At 38.2% G+C, this 21500-nt stretch overlaps 1 protein-coding gene across 17 annotated transcripts in view; it reads left to right on the top strand.

The window, feature by feature from the left end:
* The window catches only part of Dlg5 (Discs large 5), a 670182-nt gene that overhangs the window by 619791 nt on the left and 28891 nt on the right, over positions 1 to 21500 (top strand). For all 17 annotated transcript variants that reach the window (XR_010852350.1, XM_067100141.1, XM_067100133.1 and 14 more), the window contains 3 exons: positions 5150 to 5366; positions 7363 to 7492; positions 8240 to 8370. Coding sequence is in view for 16 of the 17 variants with exons in the window: in XM_067100141.1 (XP_066956242.1) it covers positions 5150 to 5366; positions 7363 to 7492; positions 8240 to 8370 (478 nt within the window). In the remaining variant the exon portion in view is untranslated. The remainder of the gene's footprint in view (positions 1 to 5149; positions 5367 to 7362; positions 7493 to 8239; positions 8371 to 21500) is intronic.

The raw sequence follows: 21500 nt of genomic DNA, 5'->3' as shown, positions 1-21500 counted from the left end.
CCCTTTTTTTTATCTGTTTATTTATTTATTTATTTATTTATTTATTTGTTTTGATGATGAACATCCCTTTCCTTGGTCAGAGCCATCAGGGCCTTCCTTCTGCATACTCAGGACTTCAGGCCTACCTTATCTCACTTCTGTCTCCATGCCATCCCTTTCTTACCTCTCCTTCAGGCTTGCTTCAGGACTGCCATAGTCTTGAAGAATACTGTTTCTTATTGGCTCCATCAGGTGATGTGTGCTTACCAGGATATTATGCCAGAAGACTTTTCCCAGTTGAAGATCAAAGCACACAAAGTTCCTAATGTCTTTTCCTTACCCTTAAGTTCAATCAGGAACTCTGTGGGTGGTGAAACTTTGATTTGTGATGTGACCCTTATGTCTTTTAATGTGTAATTGTTGAGCCTGCTCATTGTAGCGAGACATGTTTTACCAGGTGTGAGGGGTGCAGGTCATTTATCCTCGCTATCTTCATAAAAAAACAGTTTTCATAACATTTTTCATAAAAACCCATTGATCATAACAGGCTGTGTCCTTCTGTGGTTGAGATTGCCATGGAAGAGTGATGCATAGTTGGAGAGCAGTGTGTAGCCTGGGCATGCACAATAGGTCTTTTATCTTTTAGGATTTAGCTCGTTGATATGTGTTTGGAAATGTATTGCACAGAAGAAAGCTGTCTATGATTATTGGGTTTGTGTCAGAAAAATGTGTTGTAATGTAAAAATATCAGGCTTATTGACCTGGACTTAGATCAGGTAGGCCATGAAAGCATGGTCTGAACATTCAACTTTTACTGTAACATTCAGCAGCGTGGGAAATAATGAATGTAATTGCAATTATTAATTGGTGCATCACATCATGTAGAAAATTATTCCTTCACAAAGGTGGCCAGCCCTGTGAGAGTCAAGTGTTTTGACTTAGTGGTCTGGGTAAACTACCCAGTGATAATAGTCATCATGATCATCATCATCTCATCATCTTCATCATCCATCACAAAGATTGTTATATTACCCAAATGGATATCTATATGCTGTGTAAAAATGAATCCCTAAACTTTTTCAAACAGCAATGGCTCACCTTAAAGATATACTGTATTATTTTATTAGATTAAAATCCATTCACATACAATGTTAATTACTTTCTGTACTCTACGACAAGGGTTTTCCAAATTTTTGCTGTGCTAAGTGCAGTGAATATTTTGAGTTACTAATCAGTTCTAGTTAGTAGTAGTTAGTGTTTATGGTGTTTAGTATATTAACCCTGTTATTTTTCCCACACACAACTTCAGTTAGTTGATTATGTTTCAAACTGGGAATTCATTTAGTGTTGTTTAGTTTGGATTGTACATGGGCTGAGCTTGCTCATCACAATTTTGTTTTATCAGTTTTGTGTACAGTAAACTGATTTTATATCAGTTCTTTTTTCTCTGTTATAAGGTAATTCCAGGTCTTAGCTGCTGCTAATTCTGCTGTTTAAAATTTCCAGATATTTTTCTTCTTGCCATAACTTGTTTCACTGTATCCTTGCCAGTAGTGGTATTTTCTCTTATATGAAGCACTTTTGCATGGACTGTATAGTAATTTGTTTATGGCCTATGTCATTGTCCAGATTTACTTTGTTGATTGCTTTCACCTTGCATAAATATAGATTTTCAAGTTTCTCTGTTTCTTACTTGCTTTTCTCTGCTGTTTTAGATGAAGTTAGAGAATTATTTTCCAGTCTCGTCGATATATCATGAAGCTTATTTCATGCTATGGATTGTATTGTTTTTAATGATTCAGACTTTTTCATGTTGGTTTATGAAAGTGTATATATTTTAACTGAAATGGAGACATGGTTAGGTATTTAAAAGTAGTAATTATGTGTTGCTGTCATGCTTTGAAGTGTATACCAAGGCTTATATCATCAAGTTTTTCGTGGGAGATGGCATATAATTTTCTTTAACTATGAATAAGAAATAAAAATAAAGACCATAAATTATTTTTCCAGAATGATTTTAGGACAAACTTTAATAAATTTCTATCTGTTGGAAACTAGATATATATATATATAATATATGAATAACTGCAAAGATGTGGATGTAAAGATGTTGCTGTGTAGGGTTGCAAGATAACAGGAATGTAGTAAAATAATCAAATATTGTAAGCAAGTTTTAAGGCTAAACCCTTCCCTATACCAAATAGGTGTGAAGTTTCTTTTTGTAGGTGTTGTAAAAAAGATAACCAATGAAATGTTTAGTCCATTATATTTGTTAAGCTGTATTTAGCTTCAGTGAAAGCTTAGTGTTAACATCTCCAGAAACCTAAATGATGAATAATTTAGGCATGGTATTCATGGCTGGTATATTTTTTTTAGCCACAGAAAAGCAAAAGTTTACATGGATTTAAGGGACCATGATGACAGTCTGTGTAACAAGTCATTCAAGTGTTTGTAATGGATGACAGTTACACTAGCATGCAAACAAGAAAATGATGGTTGAAGTAAGTTTTATGTTTCACAGGTGCAAACCACTGTGTTCAAGAGTCATTTACCAACCTATTTTGTGAGACCAAGGTCAGAATTCAGAAATACCTTACATTTGGTGATTTTGGCACCTTCAGTATGGGAAGTCCCCTCTGTTTCACTGCCTTTGTCTTCGTAATGTTTTATTTTTAGGTTTTTATAGATTTAGTCAGTTGTTAGAGAAGGAGGAATGGCACTGCCAATAAAATTACAGTTGATATCTATGAAACAAAAATTTGGTAGGAAACTGATACGAAAGCATAACTAGAATTTTAGTAAGATTCAAGCTGAAATTTAGGAGGAGACTGATAATTTATTTACCAAGGTAATTGATTGTTAGTGGTCATTTTGCCATTGTTTTCCTGTTATTATATTCAAGAAAGCACCACAATGTCTCAAGAGTTTAGGATTAGAAATGTGAATGCCTGGACGACAAACAGAATATTTGTATCTATAAATTACTGCAGATTAATGTACCACGTGACAGTTATGCATTGCGTAACATGATACATTATAGCCTATGGGGCATTATGCCACTTGAACATAAGTGAACATCATATCATACCATGCTGAATTAGCCTATCTACACCTTACTTGTACTGACTGTATTATATTTTATTTTATCTCCTAATTTGTATACTTTTTTGTCACAGTCTATCTTAGATAACTATAATATACAGAACTTAGTCTGTGCATAACAGAGGCCTACTTTCATGTCAGTGCCAACTTTCTCAACTTTTGCAGATCATCACTGCATTATTAAAAGAAAATACCTCTGTAAATATTAATAAAATTAAAAAGTACTGTATAAAAACTACCATAGTTCATTGTAAAAGAGAACAGCAATAGGTGTTCCAATACTGTACATCTTGCAGTTCACTATGTAGAAAATTTTATAACCCAAAGGTTCTTGTTCAGTTTTGGGCAAGTCTTAACCCAAAAAATAATCATTCGCAAGTTCTTAAGAAATTAATTCACAAAGAGAAAAAACATGTAAGAATTGAGCTTTTTATTGTTGTACTTAGGAAAGTTTCATGTTTTAAATAATTTTATAGTACAAAATAATGGTGCACTTGGTGTAAAGAAATTTTTAAAATAAAGAATGTGGTGATAATACAAACATGCACAACATTAGCTTTTCTTGTATAGTATATAGGAAATGCTCTATAAGTTGTATCTGTGGTAAACTTTAATTAATAAGTAAGGGCTGTTTACATTAAACAGGCAATGAAAAGTACTGTATGGAAAATATAAAAGCCATTTACAAAAATGCTTAATATTGCTGTCCAGTTTGAAGTACAGTCAACAGTGTAGATATGTACGTGGTATACATATTTGAAGATGTAATATAACATAACCAATCCAAAGTTCCAACAGGAAATTCATGGAAACTCGAGCAGTCTTGTTATATTGCCACTTATGTAAAATGCCACACATCATCAGATGTGCAGTGTCAGCAGTGTTGGTTTGTGCATTTCCTTGAATTTTTTTCCCTGCAGCCATCACTGTTCATGTTCAGCTGGAACACTATTACACACAATTGGCTGCAGTGATGTGTCCAACTGTTTGAGCTTGCTCCTCTGTTGCCATTGCCATGAGTACCTCAAGTATTCTAGATTTTTGGCCCTGCTTCCAGAGCCTCAGGTCTATAATTTTGAGTTTTGAAGATGTAGCTTCTAAATTGACAATAAAGCTGGGCCATAATTTGGGAAGTAATAATAGATTCTTCTTTGGAATAATCTGCTAAATAGATTGCTTTTTACTGAAATTTTTCCAAGCACCTCAATTCAAGTTGTTTTTCTGAGCCTGGAGATTCTATCCATTCCATAGTTGAATTATTATGAGTAGGTAACAGTAGGCTTGGAAAACATTGCAGATATTAATGAACTTGGATGCCATTTCTGAATACTAATGCTCATAAAGAGGGCATATTTATGTATGTTATCAGAATTTTCATTTTTTTTATTTTGAAATTTATTTTTCTTCCATTTCTGGAGTAGAGATAGTAAAGAATATTTGGAAACTGTTTTTCTTGGAGTTAGTTTTGTTAGTTTCATGAAAATACATTGTGTTGTATTTCACTGTTTCACATTTATTATTCGTCATTTATATTGAAAACCAGCTTTAAATCTTTTTAAACTACTTTACTTGCTAATTTAAACTATTAACAAGTTGTCTAATTTTCTACAATAAACAATATTTACTTATTGAAGGAATATGTTTCCACAGAATTATTATCACCTTTTATAATAAAATATGTAAAGTGTATATGTTACAGTACAAGGCATATCAGATATCTTGTTGAAAATGTGTAACAGGTGCATTTGTGGTGCGTTCACTATGTTTTATCATTGTTGTATTTCATACAAACTGTTGTGCTTGAAGTGCATATAAACTATGCAAGCAAAGTTAGCTTTTATTCTAATAATGTATCTTTTATATCTATTACTATCTTAATAATTAGTTAAAAGTATAGTGGGATATTTATCACTTAGTTTTGGATCTGAGATCGCGTAGTTTTAAGGTAGATTTTTCATTTCTTTGGTAGTTATTAGTGGCATTAATTTTCCCTAGAATTGTATGTTTTATGCTATTTTATACCTGAAATTTGATAGTATTCATATAACTTAATACTTCTACCAAACAGAGGCACAGCAAGAAGCTGAGGTTTCCAAAAGACGCCGGGACTGGGCTTTCAATGAAAGGGACAAGATTGTTCAAGAAAGAGAAAGTATTCGCGCACACTGTGATAAACTGAGGAGAGAACGAGATCGAGCTGTATCAGAACTGGCAGAAGCTTTAAGGGACTCTGATGACATGAAGAAGCAGCGTAATGAAGCATCTAAGGAACTAAAAGAATTAAAGTAAGGATTTTCTTTTTCTCGTTAGTTATTGTATTGTTATAATACTAGTTGAGGTATCTGTAACAACATGAATTGCTGTTTGCTGATAAGGTACTTAAGGAAAGAAAGATGAAAAGAGAGTCAAAAGTGTAAAAGTATGGAAACTGAAAGGTGAAAAACTCATAAAAGAATTATATTAAAACCATTATACAAAAATAATATACATGGTCAAGGCCAATTTCCATTGAAAATTTTCTGACAGACATTGCCTTTCAAGAACAAATTGATAATATAATGTCAAAGACTTTCTCAGGTGAAAACTGAGTTCAACAAGGAAGTGTTCTTAGTAGCACTCTCTTTATACTAACAATAAATGATATCAGTAGACAGCTGCCATTTGGAAAGAAAAGTATTTAAATGGATGATTTTCTCTGTATATTGCACAGCATCAAACATAAGACATACAATAATACTAACCCTTAGCCACCGGGGCGTACACATGTCGTCTTTTACGGTAAAGTAATAAAGACCGCGACGGCGCAGCTTGGATGGGTTTCAGGCGTAGTATTGTGTACGAGAGAGGTGCAGAAGCTCCACCCACTATTCATTCTAGCCAATACCCATTCTTGACGTTCATATTCATATCGGATATTATAAAGGGTATCGTCCAGCAGCACATGTCAGTCCCTCAAGCTGTTATGTATGAAACATTGTCACGATCTTGTGAGTAAACCATTTGGATTGAAGGCTAAACTTTTTCTCCTTTTGAAAAGATTTATTTTTCAGTATCATGATGTCGGATGATAGTATTTCAGATCCTGGTAGGAATACCTGCCAGATTGTTATAGTGATAGTTGTTATAGTTGTAGAATGACAGCGACACGAGATTTTAGAAGACATTGAACCCATTTATTTGGCAGTTGTAACAGATCCATTTTGTGACAAGCGCCCATGATTTCACGGATGACAATGGGATCTCTGTTTGCAACTTGCATTTTGTTTTTGTTTTTGCTGATATTATTTTGGTCAACAGGAAAGTGTACTATGTTTTTTGAAAACTTCTTTCATTTTTACACTAACATGTAATTTTATTATCATTTTTTCTACTACAAGTTGTAATTGGTATTACTGTTGAATTTTTTTATTATTATTATTTTATTATTATTATTATGATTATTATTATCCCTATTACCAATGCCATAAACATTCATTGATGTATACTAACTGTTTCCGTAAAAAACTAGTATATACTGCTATTACTACTAGTACTATTTTACTAATACTTTACTACTTTTTCTGCTACTTCATTTCAATTACTTTTTCCAAAATATTCCTTTTTGATATATATAATATATATATATATATATATATATATATATATATATATATATATATATATATATATATATATATATATATATGTATGTATGTATATATATAGCCAATGTGGTGAAAAATATTCATTGGTATGTACACAATGTTTTCACATAAGAATATGAATGAAAAATATGAATAACAGTTTAATGATGACTGATATACTTTTGTATGCAGCGTTATTGGCAGTGCAACAGGCCAGTGGCGAAGAGGTTAAGTAAATATAAATACATGGGCCTCATCAGCAGGTGTCCCATTCTCCACAGAAAAGATCACACACCCTGTTGTTTGTATATGTAAAATTTTATTTATTGTACATGTGCAGTACAACTTTTAAATTTGTTTTGCTATTATTTTGTTAATACCTATTATATGAGAATCTGAAAATGAGAAATATTTAAGAAATATAAGCTACTGTCAGTCAAAAGAATATTATTTTGGAACACAGCATTTGCTAATTACAGCTTTGATGGATTATGTTTTGCTTTATAGAATTTTAAATTGTCCATTTTCATTAGGTGTCCAGTAACTTCTGTGTTGGGTTTATTGTTTGTTTTGTAAGTTTTGATATGTCAAAAGGAAAATGATTCAGTTTGGAAAAAAGCATAGATTTTCTGACTAATGTTTTGTAACTTGATTCCAGGGAACGTTTGGAAGCAGAGCAGGAGAAGGCAGCTGTTGTACGTCAATTGGCAGCACACAATCACTCTCGAGATTCGGCAATAGACACAGATATGCAAGAGTGGGAAATTGAAACTCTCCATATGCCTATTGTAAGGATCTTATTATTGCATTTCTTATGATTGTAAAGTACAGTAATGTATTTTGTAATTGCTTGGATAGATCAATTTTTGTCCAGAGTTTGAATTAGTTTCACTGATGTATGCTTACAGTAATACCTCAAACATAAGTGAGGTTAGGTTCCAGGACCCGTCGCGGATCAGGAGGAGTCACTAAAAATGCTAATAAATGTTTATTTCTAGAGTTTAAACCCTAAATGTGACCCAAATCATGCTCCCAAAGTGCTTTAATTTCATTCAAATTTAGCCGAATACATTACTGTATCCTTAAAAAAAGAAATAAACGGTTGACGTAAAAACAGAGTACCCTGTACCAGTATCGCCTAATGGGTATTTGCCACACTAGGGCATTTACAGTATGGTATACTAATGTTACCCCTATACTAATTCATTGGCTGCCATCTTAGTTTGCACTCACAGTAAGGTAAACTTAATGACTGATGTTTTCTTTGTCATTGTCAGGAAGGTAAACTATATATGTTACTGAAGTCATATAATGAAGGTACAATTCAAGAAAATAAAGAAAATATATGTACTGTAAGCAGACCTGTGAAAAAATTACAGATGCAAATTAGTTAGGTTCCAATGAAAATTCTGCGAATCCAGAAGCGTGAATGCACGAGGTGTGACTGTAGTTGCAAAAGCTTTAGTAAGAAAAATTTAAGTTTTTGACAGTAACTCTTTAGAATTATGAAAAGCTAACCAAAAATACTTTTTCAGGCTATAGAGTCTGAACGTGATGTTGGGTTTACTGTTGTGGGGGGCCGTGATGATCCACACTATGGGGGAAGTGATGGAGCCATTTATGTTACTAACATTACCAAAGATGGACCTTTTGAAGGAAAACTCAGGTAAGAGTTTTACATGTGTGGATGGAACTTAATAGAATACTTTTAATATCCATTGACACATTGCACACTGTATCTAATATGGAATTTTAATACATGTTAAGGTGTTTGTTCATGATGAACCTATTAATTGTAAAAAGCCTTACCACTATGCAGTGGGTCTCCTATTGCACTGGCTTCTTTAAGCCTGAAAGACAAAGGTCCCATTTTGGATGCCCAGACCACCTGCAAGGTGTGGCCTTTTTTGCATTTAGCCTTTCATTATCATCCTGGCCATTAATTTTTTTATTTTTATTCTTCCTGATTGTTGTGTTATGTAGTTTTCTGTGATTTTTTATTGGGTAATCGTGTAGTGTTTACTTTTCAGATTGGTAATTTAAGTAATTTCCCCCAGTTTTTTTTTTTGTTTTGGATATTACAGGTAGTACAGTGGTCTATATGTGAACTAGTTCTATTCCAAGAGCTCTTTTATAAGTTCAGTTATTTTATAAGTCCAAGAAAGTTAGTTTTTGTGTCCAGCACTGTGGTTAGCCAAAAGCATACAGCACTGTATGGCGATAGTGTTTATATCAAGGAAATTTGGTCTTTGTACACAAAGTAAAGTTTATAAATAAAAATGTTTAATCTTTCCTTGAAAAAGTAACAGTGAAATGCATGAAATAAAGTTATGTATCCTGCATTTTGTGTGAGCTCTAGTTTTGCTAGATTAGGCTATATACTTACGAAACTACTAGTCATTTTCTTTCATCAGCCAACAACTGCCCTTCCCAACTATCAATTCCTGTCAAAAACATCTTCATACAGCTGTTTGTACTTAAGAAAAGTACAAAAAGATTATTTTAATAGTTACTGCTTTTTTAATTTGCTTTAAGGTATCTGATCTCACCGTTTACCGTAGTTGAGCTTTAAAGAATATTCACACACCTCTTATATTTACCTACACATTTTTTTTAAATTGGCTAGAAGTCATAAGAAAAAACTTATGAATTATTGTGTATTTTGTTATTGATTTTGGGTACATTTTAACAACTAGTATAAAAAGAGACCTTTCTTGGTTTTTCTTTCCATTTTTATCCATTAGTTGATCTTGCAATTTATTGCTATGAAGATTATGCACACTTCTCTCATATTTATATTTTTGATAGCGTAATCACTTGCTTTGTCCTCAAGGAGTTACCTTCCATGGGTCTGTCAGAGCCCCATGGTGACCAAACTAATTTCAATGAATTCTCTTTTAGTCAGTCTTGTGGCCAAGTATTGTGTCATAATAATAAATACTATAACACATGGTGGAGTGTATAATGGACTCAAACATAAGAGGGCTCTTTCCCTTATCTTACATTGAACCTGTAGGTTCTTTCCATCATCAAACCTGGTAGAAGAGGAAATTATTGCGCATGCACAGTCCGCCATTTTGTTGACAACAGACTGGCAAGAGACCAGGAAGCCATCACCTTTCATTGGTTGAGTTGGAACAGATCCATTTCTTGTCAGTGCTCCAAAATTCAGTAATTATGGAAACACCAAAAGAAGCAAGTTAAGTGCTTAGTTTTAAGTCCCAGGTGAAGTTTTAAACATTTGTAATTGGTAGTTAACTTGTGTGTGAAAGCGAAAAACTTGGTTTGTCTGGCTAACACGTGGCCAGTGTTAAGTCGTAATCACAGATTGTTAGTTGTGAAAAGTGCAGGTTGTTTTAAAAATTTGTCATTTCAGTTAAATGTTTTAACTAAAAGAAATGTTCCACAATTTATCATTAATGTAGAAAATCCTCTCACATTATACGATGTCTACAATAATCTAGTCAGCAGCCTAGATCAGATTAAGTGAGAATAACTTAAACAGGATAAATAGTGGATGTTGTCTGTAGACTATAACCTAGGATTACATATCCTTAAGTGTGAACTAAATAACCTGGATTAGATAGTAACCTAAATTAGAGTAACTAAGAAACTTGTAAGAAATATAGTATATCCAACTATGGGCCTAAGCAGTAGCTTAGACCAAGGACCCTAGGATTAGATAATAGCAATAATCTGGGCAAGATAAAACAGTAGCCTAGCTTTAAGGCCACATTAGTAAAATTTTTCTTTTTTATATAGCCTATACTCTTAAGCATGATCTAAATAATCCAGATTAGGCAGTACCTTGTATGGTGCCTCGATGGCTCGGTTGGTAGAAGCAGCCACCTCAGACTTCATAGAAGTCTGTGGCGAGGGTTCAATCCCCACAGCCGACCAGTCAGAGAAGGCGGACACTTTGCTATCCGTGTAGACACCCCGGGATTACGTATGTAATCAACGGATAGGTTTGCTGAAAGCAAATGGGTGTTACAGACTAATACACACATAAACAAAGCCACTCCAACATCTTCTAAAAACATAACAGACACCTCACACGTCTTGAATGGTCGACCTACCCTCCCAGTGCTCCTCGCTGCTGGGAGAAAGGGAGCTGGGGATTTGGTACAATATATGTACACACTCGCTACCGGGGTCTAAGCGATGTCAGGGAGGGCAGCCAATCGAGGCTATGGCCTACCCCACCGCCAAATCAAAGTCCTTCAAAGAAGGCATCCTGCTTACCCCATATAAAAATGGGAAAAAAAAAGCACGCTTAAAAACGAAGGCAGTACCTTGTATTAGGTTAAGTGATAACCTTGTTACAAAACATCCCATCATTGGACTAAGCGTTAGCTTAGAGCAGGTAGCTAGGACTAGATGAAACAGTAATCCAGGCTAGATGAAATGGTAGCCTCGCTTTAAGGCTACATCTTAAGGTAAATTTGTGTGATGTAACCCATACCTTTAAGTGTGACTTACATAACCTGGATTAGGCAGTAGCCTAGATTAGAATAAGTAAGAACCCTTTAAGAAATATCCTATTATTGGCCTAAGTAGTAACTTAGACCAGGTAGCCTGGGATTAGATAAAAACAATAACCTGGACTAAACAAGTCTAAAAGAGCATAGCAGGTACCTAACTGCTTCCTATATGCATATTGACTATCGGGTAACAATCCTTTAGATTTTACAGGCAGTCCCTGGTTGACAGCGCTAACTGAAAATTGGCGATAATAGCACCGAAATCCCCGCTTAACGGCAGCTTTAACTGGATATTGGCACTGTTAACCAGAGATTGGCAGCGAAATTCCCACTTAACGGCGCTGTTAACCAGAGATCAGCGCCGAAATCCCCACTTAACAGCTCTGTTAACTGAAGATTGGCGCTGAAAATCTGGTTAACAACATTGCTAGCCAAGTGCCATAACACTGAACACCGTTAACCAATGCTGCCTGGTAAGTTGGGACTGCCTGTACTTATATAGGGGCTTAAAAACAAGTTGTTCAGGAACTTTGGGGAGCATGGGGAGAATATAGATTGGCCTGTAGTTACTGCAGTCTGCAGATATGCCACTCTTTGGAACAGGCACTGTATTACTAAGTTTGCAGTCACCCAAAAAGATACTATGTGAACATAAAATTCTATAACATCTAGTAATCTTAGGAGACAACACACTAGAAACTTTAAAAAAAAAAAAAAACAGGGTAGAAACCATCAGGATATTCTCCACCCCAGCTATCAAGATTATCCAGAATTTTCTTAACATCCCTGGAGTGAAATGCACATTTTGTAAGAATAGGTTCAGGATGACAAATATCAGGGGGAACAGTTCCTCACTCGGTGAGCGGGTTCCGTTCTCAGCTACCACTCTGTTGGTCACAAGTTCAAATCTCCGACCGGCCAGTGAAGAACAAGAGGAATTTGTTTCTGGTGATAGAAATTCATTTCTTGCTATAATGTGGTTCAGATTCCACAATAAGCTGTAGGTCCCTTTGCTAGGTAACCAATTGGTTCTTAGCCACGTAAAAATAAATCTAATCCTTCGGGCCAGCCCTAGGAGAGCTGTTAATCAGCTCAGTGGTCTGGTTAAACTAAGATATACTTAATATCAGGGGGAGGGACATCCTCAGCTAATTGCTTAGCTTCAAAAGCTCGATGAAGCAGTTCAGCCTTTTCCCTAGGGCCAGTAACCAATCTGCCATCATCTGTTAGTAGTGGTGGAATGGAAGATGAGCCTGACCCAAAGATAGGTGATGCCAATTGGGTCCACCACAGATGAGGCTGAGTAATTCCTTCAAGTTTCCTCCTCAAGGAATTAATATCTCTCGGCTGTACGGTAAGTTCTATTTGCAGCACGGGGAGACTCAACTAAAATGGTGTAATTTTCATATGAATGATTTCGTCCCCATGCTTTGAATTTGGTTTGTTTGTCATGGTAGGCTTGCCCATATGTATCATCAAACCATGGCTGGTCATTTGTCCTAAATTTGATGTCCTTTCTAGGGACATATCTTATTAAAATAGCCATCATCAACATTTCATTTAACTTCTTGGGATCAGGATCTAATATAGCAACTAAAATATTGAGTACCTGGCAAGCTTCAATAATGCAAACCCAGTTGGCTCTGGGTTTCAGCCAGACTGTTTTCTTAGTGGTGGAATTAGGGAATATACTGACTGACAGATATGTCCATCTCAGTGGCGTAGTGATCAGAACTGCCCATTTATTCTGAGACAATAGCTGGAAAGTCTGTGAATGTGAGGTCTAATTTATTGCCTGAATGTGCATGGGTTCCTCAATTAGTTGGAGAAAATCGGAGGATACACAGAACTCAGGAGCAGAACAGCCATGGTGATCTGTGGAATTGAATTTAGCCACTCACTGTGAAGGTCTTGAATCCTGTGACGGAGCCATACTGATCCTTTCCAGAAGACAGTCATATACAGAATCGTTGATATTTGGATTGTGGTAAACAGCAAAAATGTAAATATTGTAGAACTTACTGAAAATTATAAAACAACTTCATGGCAACTACACTCCAAATTTTTCTAACGATAAATAGGTCATCCAGACTCAGTGTATACAGCCATACCTTGCACATGTGGGATGTTACGACGATAAATAAAATCAGGGCCATCAAACCCTGGGATTAAAAACTCAACCTTTGACTTGTTACTACTTACAAGAGTCTCAGATAAAAAAAATCAAGTGGTAGTTATGGGCTGCAACTGGAGATAAAACGGGTTTTGAACCCGAAGGAAATGAAAACCCTATTTTTAGTCTGGGAGCGAGAGCCTCATGCAGTTCACGTCTGCCTTAGGCAGCGCCCGGCTAAATCCCTTATCAGAGAACTTATAGCACAGGGTTGTACGTATTCATTCCGGTTAACGGAAGCTTGTCACTATTGTGATAGGATATCAGGTCTCGAGGGTCTGCACTTTGACCCCCTATCCGCCGCATTGATGAATCAATTCATGGCTAAACATCTCCACTGGTTACACCTTTCCATTTGCACTTCCGTGGCTAGTTCGAATGAATCGGGTCAAAAGCTGCGACTACGCATCTACTGCATGTGCATATTGCCAATCCAATGTAGGAATAGCGCGCCTCCTAAAAGGTTGTACTCCTGCAAATGAAGGGGTGGGCATAACCCAATGTACTTAATGCTAACTGGGAGGGTCTGAGGCTCTGCAGCTCCCAGACTAAAAATAGGGTTTTCATTTCCCTTCAGGTTCAAACCCTATTTTTTTAGTCAAAGAACCCTTGAGCCACATCTATGTACCAGAGAACATTTAAAGAGCTTTTGTATATTTATAAAGCCGTCAAACATCATTGACAGGGAGGATGGACTTTTAGCCACTATCCCTAACCAAAAAAACTTTTAAGCTTCCCTTGGGTTCAAACCTTGAAATCTAAAATCCTTTTTCCCTTCTACGGCTGTAATAGCCCACCCTTTAAGCTGTCTCGAAGAGACTGTGTATTAGTGAAGAACAAAAAAATAGACTCTAATAGAAAAAATAACCTACCAGTTTTAAAACACTCACTCACTTTAAAGGAAGAGTTCCTCTTGCCAGCCAATTCACCTTCAGGGCGTCCTTATCTCTTGCCTAGGACTTTACCGAGGATATGCATACAGTCTGGACACCTCATTTTGTTTAACATAGTGTTTGACAAACACTCCATGCCCAGACCACCCGTGTACTTGAATCGTCCTCCATACTAAAGTTTGGAAAAAGGCAAGTGAGGCTGCGTGCTACGGAGGTCATGTGACTTTGGGTCTGATCCTGGGCATAGATCTACAATTAACTTACAAATGCTGGTTCTGAGGCTTTCTAGGCAAAGTGGGGTGCTTTTAGTTTGGTACCAAAAGAGAGCGGCTCTTCACGTGAAATGGTTAGTGCGATCAAGGTACTTTTCACTGTGGCCACTGGACACAGCTTGGATAGAGGGCAAAGGAGGGATAACTATGGGTTTCCGTCTATAAACAGTTCTCATTTTTAGCTAAAAAAATCTCCAAATGAAAAAGTTACTTTATCCTTTCGAGAAAGAACAAAACTGATCTCTTTTTAGCACATGGAACTCCGCTGATCTGGCTCCCATCGCCAGGCCCACTAAAAACATTTTTCTAACAAAATTTCATATTATTGTCTGAACATCTGTTCAGAGCAGCTAGGACTATATCTATATCCATAATAATTCACATGGTTGTTCACTCGGCCTGCGGAGAGCCATTGGTTTCATCATCATTTCAAACACTTCTGAATGCACCTCTACTCCGAATCATTACCTTAAAGGAACCGCAAGGGCCACCTTGTGATTTTAATAGTGGAGGAGCCAACTTTTTTACGTCAAATACAAATACAAAGAACTCCCCCACGAAGTTATTATCGATGGTAGTTGGTTTACGGTCCTAACAAATGAGACAAATTTGTTCCACACTGACTGATACTGTTTGGCGGTTCCCCTTAATATTAGTGATTAAAAATTCCTGACTTCCAGGTGACCATTCCATGAAGCACAGGGATCTGAGAAAGTCCACACGTGAAGGCTTTTCGTCAGAAAGGAGGAGGCGTGAACAGTTATCCCTTGAACCTGCTGAGAAAGAATAGGAAGATGTAGTGGCTTGTGATGAAAAGTCAGCTTCTGTAGGGTTGGAAACCAAGGGCTGTTTGGCTACATTGGAGCAATCATTACTCCCCTTCCCTTGAACTCCTTGAGGAGTTGTACTACTTTCATTAATAAATTTGTTAGGGAAACAGATAAATGTTCCCCAGCAGGTTCCAGTCCAGCAGCGTCTCTGGCCCTGCTTTCGAAGGTCGTGATAGGGTGACAAAATTGGTAATTTGTGATTGTCGGCGTGTTGCGAACAGATCTACCTGAAGATATGGGTGATCTCGGAGGATCCGCTGAATGACAGGCTGTCCAGTTCCCACTCCCTTCTGGGCTTTGAATCTGGAGAGGAGTCCGCTAGGACATTCTGAGCTCCAAGGTGGGATGCTGACAGAGACCATTTCTTCACCTGAGCTAATCTCATGATCCCCAGCACTATATGATTCAGTGGCTTTGACCTTGATCCCCATGCTTCAAGCATTGTACCACTGGCTTATTGTCTATGAACAACTGAATGTGAGATCCCCTCTTGGGTTTCAGTCCCTTGAGTGACAGGAGCACTGCCATCATTTCTTTGATACTGATATGGCAAGATCTGAGGACTCCCGACCACTTTCGGACACTCTGTTCTGATCTGGTCCCCCAACATCGTCCTCGCCGCTGAAGCATCCGTATGAATGAGGTCACTGAGACTGGTTTGGGACTAGCGGACTGAAGATTTCAGGGCCTGATTGATGCCCACGGTTTGAGCACTGTCTTGCATCTCCTTTTCATCGGGACCTTGTGGTCTCTGAATGATTTGTTTGCCTTTAAAATGAGAATCCAGTTCAAATCCTTCAAAGTCGTTTTCAAGACTGGATCTACTATTGATGCAAATAGTAGTTTGCCCTGCAGCACTTCTAGGTTCCTTCTGGAAAAACTCTGGCTTTTCTGAACCTCTTACCTGATCTACTATTGACCTCTTGGAGGTCTCCTGGTAGGAGCTAGCTTTCCGCTTTCTAGACACCATTGTAGGCCTAGCCATCTGAACTTCTTTTCTGGCTTCAGCCGTGACTTTTCCAGTTGATTAGGAACCTGAAGTCCTGCAAGGTCTGAACCCTCTGGGGCTACATTGAGGCTGAATGGCATCACTTTGAATCTATCGACTGGCGACCCAGGCGAATCCTAGATACTGGCGAAAATGAGGTTGGATTGGAATGTGCCAATATCGTCTTTCAAGTCGATAGAAGAGGTGTAGCTGTCCTTTGGCAAGGTATGTCTTATCTGATCTATCATCAGCATTTTGAATTAGGGACAGTTTATGCTTTGTTGAGGACAGAGGTCCAGAATGACTCTCCTTTCCTGAGAGTCCCTCTTTGGGAACACTGAAAAGCCTCCCCTGGAACCTGATAAAGTGGCATTTCTCTACTGTGTCCTTTATTATCATTTTGTTCACAAATAGGATCGACTCTTTTGTGCTGCGTTGATGAAACTATTTGTTACGGAAGGGCCCTTCAATCCCAGCGCAGACCTTTCGATACCACTTGATAAGCCCAAGGGACACTTTCCAGGCTTCCTGGAACCTCTTCAGTCTGCCCCAAACTGAAATGTCTCATTGGTTGAACTGACCTCTACCACCACCTCGTCCTCCTGTTACCTTTCTTCCTCGAAAGGATCCGCCTCTTCCAGACCACCTCGAGAGCCTCCTGGAACTGCCTAAATTGGGATTGTTGAGATGGCAGTGCACTGCTGCTCTTCAAGGATGGCTGAGAGTGTGGCATAAAGGGGTGTTTATGGGAAGAGGACCTTGTCCTGGGTCTGGCGCGGGAAGAGCTGGTGCTTTAAAGCCTTCTACCTGCGTTTTACCCCCTTAGGTCTGCTTCGGGTCATATCTTAGTAACTCCTCAAATTTGATACCTCGGTGGGTAGCAGTATTATTCAACTTGGTTACTAGGTCCCTAGGAAGAGGTCACTACACATAGGGGGGCGAAAGAGGAGCTCCTTTACTGGCATAGACTTCTGGTCAGCGAATTTCAGGGCTTGACATCTAAGTTTTAATTTGGGCCTTGCCCAAGCCTCCAGAAAGGTGAATGAAGATTGGGCCCATGTTCGAATTGTAACCTTGGGAGCACTGAATCTCTTTGCTGGTCACAGCGATATGCCTGAGATTCCATTAACGTCAAGGTTGTAATGCAGGACATTAATAGTTTTCTCGCCTCGAACTCCTGAACACACAGGGTGTGGGCAAGGTAAGGAGTGTCTGCAAAAAAGCATGAACAGGCATGGTTTGCTAGAAATTTGCCTTTCTTCATCACCTCTGTGGAGCCTGCTAATGGTTTTGTTATATCCCATGGGATCTGGCAGAACTGTTCCAAAGTCCTGGGTTCCTTTAAAGAGAACTTAGTCCATGGGCGGCTGACTCTACCCAGTTCTTTTCCCAAGATTTGAACAGTTTTCCCAAGATTTGAAAAGTTTATTGGTGATAGATGGGAACTTCTCACCAACTGGTACTTTCCAGGCGGGAAGGTTCCTAGCAAGAGCCTGGGTGCCCAGAGCACTACCTCCCAAGTCCTGGTAGATATTAGAAAGGAAGCCCTTTGCCTGATCCTGGGTAAAAATCATGGTTTCCTCCGGTACCATAGCCAGAGTCTTAGGTGTTTGGCATTGAAAGCGAAACTTACTACCTTTGAAGTGGACAAAGGTTTTGCAAACTCTAACCTGGCTAGAGGGTGCATACATCACTATCATAGAAGATGCCATCCACCGCTCTAGCTAGCTGTAATGCCACCACCCAGGGATTATACTGCTCTGGCTCGTCCTCCACCACTCTCAAATCTGGAAATCATCTATGTTAATGGGTGGATCTGACACTTGTGCATGCTCTGGAGTCTGTCCTGAGCCCCTGTATCAAAGATTTTGCAAGTTGTAGTTCTATCAACTTGTCAGAGCTTTGATTCCATTGTAGACATCCCTAGCTTCATGTACACAAACTTTCTCTTGGTAGAGGCAGTTGTGCGGACTGAAATTATCCTCATCGATGTCCATAGGATCCGATTTACTAGGGATGCTGCCAGGAATCGTTTGATCTATTGAAATGGAGGCTCAGCATCAGATATGATCCCCTCATCATCAGATTTTCAGATTCTCCCAAATCGATTTCATCCCCTGGTATGAAAGGGGCACCACAGTGGATGCATTAGGATCCACCACGACATCATCAGGTGAGTTCTCATAACCCTGACCGACTGAATTCTGGCAGGGGAAGAGAAAATCTCTTACACCTTTGTCTGGCAAATAGCCAAGGAGGACCTTTTGGGCGATTCTGGAGAATCCTCTTACCCATGCTCTTAAATGTTGTATATTAATATTTGCCATAGAGCCAGAAGCAGTGTGATCGCCCGTGCTGAGCCATGACAGCCATTCAGTACATATGTCACACCCTTCCTGACTCCAGTATGGATGGTCCGTAACCTGTACACTGCAGGAGCACACTGGCGAAACTCATGCTGAGTCTTGATGGAGTCTATCCATTTTCTTACAGGTAGCATTAAGCGCACTTATTTGTAAAGCCTATAAAAGAAAATACTATGAAACACCCCAAAAATGTTTAAGGAACTATGTTATATAAGCCATTACATCATGAGAAAAAAGCAGGCATATAGTTTTTATATGCTCGAATGAGGTGACAATCGTTCTACCATCTCTTTTTATATTCATGAATGAGTGACATTCATTCTACCATCTCGAATGGCTGGTTTCATGCCCGTCGACATCCCTGTTGAGCTCGTCTCAGTGGGAGCTAGGCACAAGGGAAAAGGGGGTTACTCACTGAGGAGAGCTACAATTGATGGGCAATCTATGATCACGAACAAGGAAGTCCAATAGCATTGGGATTATGTCAGTTCTATGACAGAGCAACAGGTAAATCCATGCCATTCGAGTCAAGGGTATCATAGACCAAGAATGTGGGCTACCATGTAGGCTTAGCCTAGACTAGGGGATCTAGGTATATCCAATATAGGACATCGATCGCCCCAGACGAATAACTTTGGCAAGAATCGATACTCATGACTTCATTGGTGCATGGCAACAACCTTACAGCTAATAGAACGACATATCTTTATTTGAGTTCATAACTCATTTGTATACTACACTATTCGACATAAAAGAGCTACTATTTCGAATCAATTCGACATAAAAAAGTTACTACAGGTATTTTGAATCAATTCGTCATGAGAAAAACTACTATTTCGAAATAATTCGACTTGAGGTATCTGGTAACTCGACTGGGAGCCAGTGTATCATATGCAATTTTATTCTGAAAATGATTCTGAGTCGAAGGCTTGGACAGAGCCGATGGAACCTTCTAGAATGTTCAGAAGCCCGAATCATTTTTTCCCCACCAATAATGGGACATAAATTGGAGTTTTTACGCATTAAACTCTAACAAAATGTCAAAATATGGTTATGTCACATAAATAACACTAAAAAGAATTACCTTAAGTACCCGAAAACTGTCATCGGCTTGGTAAAGCTAAAAAGCAAAGGTTAGCCTAACTTTAGCGCTAGCACTAAGCGTTCGGAGAACTGCTCGATAATTTCATAACAAGCAGGTTTATATAAAATTTCCAAGCATGTTTAACAGTTCAAGCTAGGTTTTTGACATGCTGAATCTAAAAATCCTACCCTAACCTATGCTTTTCGCTTTAATTAAGGCAGAATCCTAGCCTAAATGCGGGTAGCGGTATGGCGCTCGAGCCATCATTGGACACTAAAAATATATGAAAATATTAGTTAAGCAGGACTAAATTTTGTGACTGCAGTAGGGCAGGTACTTATCTTATTCCCGTTGACTGAGATGAAGACTCCATGCCAAATAAAGTTGAAATCCTTCAAATTCTGACGGAAAAGATTTTACCACACCAAAAAAGCGGCTAGAAAAACATTGGGTTGGCAATATGCGCATGCGCAGTAGATGCGTGGTCGGCGTTTTGACCGATTCATTCGAACTAGCCGCGGAAGTGCAAATGGAAAGGTGTAACCAGTGGAGATGTTTAGCCATGAATTGATTCATCAATGCGGTGGATAGGGGGTCAAAGTGCAGACCCCCCGAGACCTGATATCCTATCACAATAGTGACAAGCTTCCGTTAACCGGAATGAATACGTGCCAACCCTGTGCTATAAGTTCTCTGATAAGGGTTTAGCCGGGCGCTGCCTAAGGCAGAGACGTAACTGCATGATGAGGCTCTCGCGGCTCCTTTGACTAAAAAAAAAAAATTTGACCTTAAGCCCCAAATGTTTGAGTACAGTACTTTGCAATTTTTCTTCTTGGCCCATAAAATCATTATCAGCACTAATACATAGACTCATAACAACAGTAACATTGTAAAAATCAACAGAATAAACAACAGTACCATCAACAACAACAGTATTTCCACATTATTTACAAAAATTCTGTTGAGAGTATAAATAAACATCACCATATGTCATTGAAAAAAACACCGAAAGCAACTGGTCGACAAGGTGGGGTGGCACACCTGTTAAGGCAAAATAAATCTGCCAGGTTTGCCACAACAAATCGGGGAGGATAGTCAGGATGGATTTAGAAATAAAACACATAGGAGGAAAAGATTAGGTAGAGACAAAGGCTGCCTGTTCCTTTACTATTCTTGCCTTCCCATCCTCAGTTGAGGACTAGTTTTTTTTTTTTTTTTTTTTTTGTCTAGTGAGGGCTATCAGGGCCTATCTTTAATGCATTCAATGTTCCACAATAAAGGAGCATGATTGGGCAATGCAAGTACTAGTTGATAATGGTTATGCCAGCTGTAATATTGATTGGGAACTTAGGTAGATCATTCTTGAATGGTACATCTTTCCAGCCTCCCTGTAAGATCTGTTACCATGACAGTATGCTGTGGACTCAAAAGACAAATGGAATATATCCTCTAGAAATTATGACTGGATACATTAAGCACCCAAATTGTAACCATACTATTATTCATATAATTTGAGAAACAAAAACATTGAACCTTTTGTAAAGGAGTAACCCATCTCTACCTTTGCGTAACGACCTTAGGAAAAAGAATGCGATCTGACAATCCTGATGCTGTGCCTAAGGATGCCACAGCACTTACACTGGTAAACCTTGATGTGCCTTTCCAGAAAAGATTTCGTGTTTTGTTAAAAAAGTGCCAACACTAAA

Source organism: Macrobrachium rosenbergii, chromosome 4 (assembly GCF_040412425.1).
Source record: "Macrobrachium rosenbergii isolate ZJJX-2024 chromosome 4, ASM4041242v1, whole genome shotgun sequence".
Lineage (NCBI taxonomy): Eukaryota > Metazoa > Arthropoda > Malacostraca > Decapoda > Palaemonidae > Macrobrachium > Macrobrachium rosenbergii.
This window is presented reverse-complemented; position numbering and strand designations above follow the sequence as displayed.